Raw genomic sequence first — 8683 nt, 5'->3', positions numbered from 1 at the left:
AAGCCCTGACCCTTATTTTCCTAATCATTGGCTGCCATTACTGTTCTTTCATTAAGTGCTGGCTCAGTCTATGCAGACAATGTACCCAATGGCACTCAGCCAGTCCCCAGGGGCTCCTGTTCTTACTGGAGACTTCTTAAGGGCAGATGACATAATCGTTTTGGAAACATTATTATAAACTTATTGTATAACGTTTATGGCAAATGTCAACAACTGTGCATGTGTGCGGTGATGAGGAGGGGAAATTACATTATGAGAAACAATAACTGAGAAGTAATTTCGCAGTTCTACAGGGTTTGATAGTTTACAAAGTGTTTTCATAAACATTATTTTCTTCAGTAACATATGCATGCAAGGATTTATTATGAACCTTGAACCTCAGGACACAATATTTCAAAAGTTAGCGGACATAAGCCTGCCTCCTGGAGGCCTCCCTTGCCTCTTCCATCCCATAATGTGCCCCTTCTTTGTGCCCCACAATTCCTTGTTCTTCCCTTTACAATAGCCCCTGGCACTGGTTGCAGCTTTTTGTTGGCAGGACATGCTTTTAATGATGGTCTACCACAGTTACTGAAAGGACAATAAATATTCATTGATTTTGAGGGCCAAGAGTGAGGCCTTTGTTTTGGATAGTTTAAACATCCCTGGGTCTTTTTTTTTGGGGGGGGGGGACTAGATGTATTATCAGCATTTTTATTGCTATATTTTTTGCAACAGATTTCAGGTATATACATTAGCTTAATTCAACCAAAGTACACCTCAGTTAGTGGGTCTCATCCATCCAGACATGACTTTTTTTGGGAGGTGGACCACATCCATGTCCTAATCCCAGACAACTGTGAATGTCTTACCTTACATGGCAACAGGGACTTTGCAGATGTGATTAAATCAAGGGTTTTGAGATTGGGAAATTGATGCAGACCCCGGCCAGCAGGGTCCATGTGTTGTGGCTGCGATGGACAAATTCACACGGACTACAGAAGTCCTGTGGAGGAAGAGGGATGGCATCGCCACACTCTGAATGAGAGAGAGGGCCCTGACCCTTGCCTGGACAGGCTTTTATTGCTTTTCTGGGCACATTACATTGAGGATGGTCCTCATTTACTATGCACAGGTTTGCTTTAGGTGGTTACCTTTTACAGAAAACAAAGGAGAGGATGTTGCTAATTACATCAGAAAAGGATATTTGCAAATGTAAAGAGAAAAGTGGTTGAACTGGTTATACTCATCCTTGGGAGGTTTATGATAGATTTTAGGAAGTTACTTTAAAGATATGCAGTAACTGTTTGCTGCCTCAATTCAGGGTGAGGGAGTTTTAGCAAAAAGCAAGTCTCATAGCAGCCTAGGTACAATGCAGGCCTGATTCCCCACGGGAGAGCCTATCCTAGGCCTGGGTCCTGTGTGTTGGATCTTGCTCCCCACTGGCCTTTCCAAGTGGGGGCTGGGCTACATTTCCTATGCCACTCCAAATGGTTCCCTACAGGAAATTATCATGGATTATCTAATAGGTCCAATCTAATCAAAAGGGTTTTAGAGATGAAAAGGTGAGGCAGGAGGGCCAGAGTCAGAGAAGGAGATGTGACAAAGGAAGTAGAGGTCTGAGTAGTACAGCAGCAAGATAAGGAATGTGGGCAGTCTCTAGAAACTGGAAAGGCAAGGTTCTCCCTTAGAACCTCTTAGAAGAAGGCAGCTCTGCCCAAGCCTTGATTTTAGCCCAATGAGACCTCTGACCTCCAGAACTCTAATGTAATAAAACTGTGTTCTTTTAAGTCAGTAAATTCATGGTAATTAGTTATAACAGCAATAGGAAATGAATAAAGTGTCCCTATTTTCCTCTATTCTCAGCCTCAGTGACCCACTTTCTCTATTCAATGTGTATCCTGACTTACTTTCCATCCTCTGAATACATACCCATGAAAAAGATACATGTAGAAAGTCAGTTGAGTGCTTTTAAAAATCCAATGTATATAGTATGGCACTGACCCTCATATTTAGAGCTGTGCTTTCCTCCCAACTGACTCATTATCTATTATTCAAATATACCTTTGGTCCTTTTCACAAAGCTACTGCCAGCAAGTCCCATCCGTGGTCTTCCAAATCCACCCTGTTAAGTCGGGCTGGGGTTACTAACCCTGGAGTCACAGTTTAGAAAACAATGGTTCAGAGGCCAACGACTGGAAGCCACGTCTCTAGACTCCCAGGCCAAAGCTCTTTCCCGTAGATGGCCCTGCCCCAGTGTCCAGCAGGGCACAGTTCTTGGCATCTCTGAGGCCCCACAAGTTGGCCCGCAGCGGCGACGCCGGCCTGGGCGCGGGGGGGAGGGGCAACCGTCAAGCGCTAGGGCTGGGCCAAGACTTGGTCAAGGAAGTCTGTTTGGCCCGCGAAGAGACTTCGGAAGGTCCAGGAGGCGGTGCTGCCAGGTGCGGCGCGGCGCAGCACATCTGGGGAGCCGCCCCGCCCAGCCCCCGCCTGTACTTGCTTGCCTGGGTTACCTGCGGCCGGTGGGCGGGGCGGCCCTTCCCGTCTGCGCCGGCCCCAGCCTCCAGGGCGGTGGAGCCGGGAAGTGGGAGCTGGAGCGAAGGAGGCGGGGACTGGTGAGGCTGCTGCCGCGGCCCGCCGGGCTCCGAGGCGACGGGCTGCATGGAGCTGCCGGCGCGGCTCTGCGGGCTGTGGGCGCTGCTCTTCTGCGCTGCCAGCTGTGGGAATACCGCACCCACGGGTGAGTGCAGCCCCCCGGCCTGGGGCAAGGGGAGAAGTGGGGCGCGGCCGGCAGGCGGGCGAGGACGCGACGGGGCCGAAGGCTGTGAAGGGAGTGGGCGCCGGAGTCTGTCTTCTCAACACTCAACGCTAGGCAACGGCAGCCTCCGGCACACGCTTCCAGGTGGGGGACCAAGGGGCGCCCGGGCTTTCCCGATCGCAGGCGGCGACGCGGAACGGGAGGACAAAGAGTCAACGCCGCACTTTCGTTGCGCCTTCAGAAAAGCCAAGGAGCCTGGCGCCGGGGCGCGGGACTGAAACGTGCCCGCGGTGTCGGGGTTCGGGGAATCGGGACCCAGAATGTCGCCTGTGAGTCAAGGAGGAGATGAGGGGCCGGGAACCAGCTGGGATGGCGATCGAGATCCGGGCCAGCCGGGTCGAGTGAAGGGAATCTATAAAGATCCTTGTCCTTGTAGGAAAAGGATGTGTCAGTCACGGCCTCCTCTGGCATCCAAGAAATCCCTTGAGAACTCCAGATCCGTAGTAGCATCCAGGTGGATGCCTTTTTCCCCTTTAATAACCTTTATATTTTGGAATAATTTTCTGTTTACAGAAAAGTTGCAAAGAAAGTACAGAGTTCATGTAAACCCATCACCCTATACAGCAACTTTCACTTAACCTGTCAGAATTAATGTGAAAAGTTGGGGCCAATGTCTTCCCCACGGACAGCTCCTGGCACGAGTGGCCTTCTGGACATTTTGGGCAATGACAGTAGCTCCAAATTTGAAAAGTTGTTATTATCACATTGACACAAACACCCACAATTTTACTTACTGCATTTTCACCAGCGTGTTTTGCTTTGCAACCTAAGTTGAAATACTGATTAGGAAACCTTGACATTCTCAATTAATTTACTCAGCAAAACACATGCAGAGTCTGCTGTGTGATAGGCAGTATCTAGGGGCTGAGGATGCAGGGGTGAGCAAAACAGATCAAGTCCGCGCCCTGTGCAGCTTATCTGCTATTGGTACAGTTGGGAGGGAATGCAGGGGAGGGATATACGGTATGTCAGATGGTGCTAATTACTATATAGAAAAACAAAAGCCGGGAAGAGGTTTGCCATTGTAAGGAGGATGGAATCCCACTGAAAAGGTGGCATTGAGTAGAGAGGTTTGAAATTTGTCACTCAATAATTATTCAGGTGTCTGCCTTGTCTAGTACTCAGCCAGGCTCCGTACGTTTGCTCTGAACCTCAGTGTGTACAGTATCATGCTTGCCCCCAGGTACCTCTAGTTCTGTTGGGGAGATCCGATTCCCATAATTTTGGGGGAAACTGCTGTCCAGTGAAGAGAAGGGACTTGTCTAGGGTCATCCATCTCACTAGTCCCCTGATTTTCACAGTGCTACTCCAGCGCCCTCCCTCTCACAGACTCCCTCCCACACACACCTGAAACAACAGCTGGCCTTCTAGATAATACTAGCAACCTCGACTGAATTGTAACTTGATTACTTAGAATACAGACCCTTTTTTCCCCGTTGGAAATATTGATAGAGTTGCATTGAGGTATGATGAAGGGGAAAAAAACAGTCAGGGGACTTGAGTTTTAGTGGTCTGACATTTCCCAGCTGTGGGACCCAGGGCTAGGCATTTCCCCTTCCTTGTGCAGCAGTTTTCTGTGGAAGGAGAAGGTTGAACTCTGTAAGTTCTAAGGGCTCTTCTAGCTCTAATCTTGAGAGGTTAGAGAATGATTAGGTTACCATCTTAGTTTAGTCTGTTTAGATTGGTAGCCCACATTGTGGCGTGAATTAATAACACCAGCTAGGATTTATATAGTGTTTACTCTGTGCCAGGCAGTGTTCTAAGTTTTTCACTTGTACTATTTCATTTAATGTTTACTCAAAACCTATCCTGTAGGTGCTGTTACTACTCCCATTTTGTACATGAGGAAGCTGAAGCACAGTGAAGAGCCTTGCTTGAAGTCTCACCGCTGGTAGAGTGGAGGAGCCAGGCTTCCAACACCAGCAGCCTGATTTCAGAGGCCTTAACCACTGTATCAGTGCCTCTGTGTTTAGAAGTGAGGGGAGTTCTTATTGGGAGAGGAACACGGCGCCTTCCAGAGTGGCAGGGCAGAACTGGTTGGAACCCATGAAAGTATGTACAGGCCACTTGTTATGAAGCAAATGATCATACATTGGAGACTTGCTTTAGAATTGCCAGTCTGTGTGATCCAAACAGTAATAAGTACTCTAGGTGCTTAGAAGAGGGGCAACTGTGAGGGCTGATAGTTTCATGGAAGCAGTAAAACTTGAGCTCGACCTTCAGGGTGGGTGGAATTTGAATTGGTGGGGAAGTTACTCCCATGGGGACGTTGGATAACAGGAGCCAAGACCCTGGTGTGAGAAGGTGAGAGTGTTCTTTTGTGATCAGCGACGAGCCTGGCTTGGCAGGAGGGTGCACTGGCAAAGTCAGTCCTGCCAGAGGAGCTTCATTTGCCCTTGAAGGCCCCGAGTTGGAGGCAGAGTGGACACTGGAGGAGAAGCGAGCAGGGAGATTTAAGTGGGTAAGGGGAATCACTGGAGTGTGAAGCTATGCAGAAATCCAGGGTTGAGGGTGTCTACTAGAAAGTTGTCCTGTGAACACCTGTCCAGGACCATAACTGACTGCCTCGCGGGGGCCCAGCAGAACACATCAGTGTGATTAGGATGACAGAGAGAGATGATGATGCAAGAAAAAATGGACAGAGGTTGATTCTTGTGATATCCTTAACTTTTCCCAAAATATGTATGCAAAACTATTAGCTAAGCAACATGCCTTATTAGAAAGAGCATTGATTGTGGTAATTCCTAATTAGAACAGGATATTGTGCTACATGATCATACAGACTCACTTGAGGTTTGAAGTTTAGTTGGGGGAGCTACTTGAGTCCCTCTCTCCTTCCCACTTTGCCGTCTGAAGGCAGTGATCCGCTTCTAAGAAATGGGTAAAATGAAATGCCTAAAGAAAGCTTATCAGGCAGAAGAGAGATATTCTGTCTCAAAGGCCATGGACATATGATCACCTTCGGACAAAACCAAAGCATTTTTTTAATCGGTTTTGTTTCTTCAGAGAAAAAGAGAGCAGCTAACATTTATCTAGCACTTGCCTATGCCAGGCACTGTTCTGAGCATTTTATCTCTATTAACTCATTCAATCTTCATAATAATCATTAGGTTATTATGATCATCCTCATGTTACATATGAGGAAACTGGGGCATAGAGAGGTTAAGTACCTTGGCAGCTAGTACGTAGCATGGCAGGCATATGAACTCAGGCAGCCTGGCTCCACAGTCCATGCTCTTAGTCATTACACTATACTGAAATCCTGTGTCGTATTACCTGTGAGCAAGAAGTACAGTCTCCGCTATTTATGTAGGTGTCTGGTTGTACTATAGACACATCCACATGTGTTCATATACATTTAAACATTTTGAGACTGTATTTGAAGGTTCAGTGTGTGTGCATCTATGTATATGTGTGTGTTTTAAAGTATAGGAAGCAGAAAAATCTCAAGAGAAGTGGAAGGAACCATTAGGGGAAAAGAAAGGATGGCAGATATCCACAAGTAGCCTAAAATGCAAAACAATGAGATCTGACTGAAAGACACTTCAAAACAGATGCTGGGAAAATTAAATCCGTTTATGAGATTGGAAACAGGGCAGGCAGGCGGTGAGGGACAAATACCATATGATCTCACCTTTAACTGGAACATAATCAATAGAAGAAAAAAGCAAACAAAATATAACCAGAGACATTGAAGTTAAGAACAATCTAACAATAGCCAGGGTGGGGGGGGGCGGGGACAGTGGGAAGAGGGGATTACAGGAACTAGTATAAAGGACACATGGACAAAACCAAGGGGGAGGGTGGAGGTGGGGGAGGGAGGTGGGTTCAGCTGGGGTAGGGTGGAGGGATGGGGAGAAAAGGCATACAACTGTAATTGAATAACAATAAAAATTTTTTTAAAAAATTAAAAAAAAAAAGAAACAGGGCAGGCTATTGGTCTATTAAAATATGGAGGTTAAGAGTAGACTTTAAAATGTCTTCAATTACTTGAAAATTGCAGTCTGATTTAAGTGAACCATAAACACATCATATTTTTTATTATCAGGGCTTTAATTTTTGTGTGGGAGTGGGAGGTAGTTGGGAAGGTTGTTTTAGGAAGTTTGCTGCTGTGTGGTTCTGGAACCTGCAAAATAAGGCAGAGAATCTTAAAGTAGATTGTAGTCTTCAGCAGGACAAAGTTTCTATTACAGGCCCTGTACCTGACAAATGATTTGTCTTCAAAAACATCACTGATGTAATGTTAGAGGGGCCAAAACAGAATAGTTGTACACTCCTGTAATCCCTTAAAATCCTATAGCCTCAGCCACTGGTGCTCCCTGACACTAGCTGGTTTGGCATGGACTATAATGGGAAATCCCTGTTTCCACAGATCTGTTTCCACAGCACACCCCTGCTGTGCACTGCTCCTTCCCACGTTTGGGCTTCTGGTCTACTTTGTTGAAAATCTATTGGTAGTACAGTTGGGAAAGAGGGGATGAATATTGAGTCCAGGGCCTCTGTAGGCTGCTATGTACAAAATTGACTATTGGGGAAATCCCAACTACTTAGTGCCTGTGGGGTTGATATTTTGAGGGCACGTGGAATGTTTTGTGCTGTTGAAAGTAATGCCACAAGTACTGCAGAGTTTGTAAGATGCCCAGTGCACTCCAAAGAGGTAGCATAGCATATGAGATATGACTATCGATCGACAAATTAATATAACTGTACTCCTTAATAATGATTAAGTATGCCACGGTAGTGACCATTTGGGTGGATTGTTTTAAAAATTAGTTTAATAAACTTTATTTTGGAATAAGTTTCGATTTACAGAACTGTTGCAAAGGGAGGACAGAGCATTCTGTACACCTGGTAGTCCTAGCCTCAGGAGAGAAGGTCTTAGGAAAGTTTGAAATGATGCCCCCCACATAACCTATTTCCCTGTGTTTGGCTGAAGCAGTAAACTCCTTTCCCTGATCTTAGAGCTAGCTGCAAAGTAATAGCCAGTGAATAGTGGACACAGTGCTGGGTTTTCTCCAAATGAAACACAATTTTAAGATACTGGTTCAGTTTCTCCTCTTTTCTTCCCCTATTTGGATAAATTAAAGGTACAGTTCCAGCTGTTTAGTGTCAGACTCCAGGGGAACAGTAAGGACTATTAATCTTTCTTCCTCAGTATTTCTTCAGAAAAGCTATCAAAACAATGGCCAGATCACACAGATGAGCTGCTTAAGCTCACTGGCAGAACTGCTGAGATGGAAGTGACTTTATTGAGGGAGACAGTGGATCCCAAGTGTGGGGAATCCCAGATGCCTGTAGGAGGGAAACTTAGGAATATACACTTCTTTGTATAGCAACGAGTTAAGAATGTGGCCTTGGAGCCACATGAATTTCTGGGTTTCCACCCAGCTTTGTCATTCACTAGGATATAGGACAAGTGAGTCAACATTCCTGCACCTCAGTCACCTCGTCTTTAAGATGAGGCTGATAGTCCCTAGCTCATAAAGTTGTGAGGATTCAACAGATGAATATGTGGAGAGTTCTAAGTACTGATATCAATAAACATTAAATATTTCTACCCACTTTTCTTATTCTTGGCATCTAGGACTTGGAGTAATGAATTAAATAAACCACCCCCAAAACTGGCTGATGTTGATAAATTTATTTCTTGTGCTTGATTTGAACAGAAACTCAGCCGCCTGTGACGAATTTGAGTGTTTCTGTTGAAAACCTCTGCACAGTAATATGGACATGGAATCCTCCGGAGGGAGCCAGCCCGAATTGTAGTCTATGGTATTTTAGTCATTTTGGCAACAAGCAAGATAAGGTAAGTTTTCTAGAACATACAGAATTGATTAAATAAAATGAATGCTATGAATTGGAGCCAAGAATAAGTCAAATTCTGCC

At 45.7% G+C, this 8683-nt stretch overlaps 1 protein-coding gene across 1 annotated transcript in view; it reads left to right on the top strand.

Moving 5' to 3' along the window:
* Window positions 1-2374: 2374 nt before the first annotated feature.
* Window positions 2375-8683, top strand: part of IL13RA1 (interleukin 13 receptor subunit alpha 1) — a 57362-nt gene continuing 51053 nt past the window's right edge. Inside the window, exons 1-2 of the mRNA XM_024559109.4 lie at window positions 2375-2719; window positions 8464-8603. Coding sequence (XP_024414877.1) covers window positions 2641-2719; window positions 8464-8603 — 219 coding nt within the window. The 5' untranslated portion in view covers window positions 2375-2640. The remainder of the gene's footprint in view (window positions 2720-8463; window positions 8604-8683) is intronic.

Source organism: Desmodus rotundus, chromosome X, assembly GCF_022682495.2.
Source record: "Desmodus rotundus isolate HL8 chromosome X, HLdesRot8A.1, whole genome shotgun sequence".
Taxonomy (NCBI): Eukaryota; Metazoa; Chordata; class Mammalia; order Chiroptera; family Phyllostomidae; genus Desmodus; species Desmodus rotundus.
The sequence above is the reverse complement of the archived record's forward strand: the minus strand, read 5'-3'. Positions and strand labels throughout refer to the sequence as shown.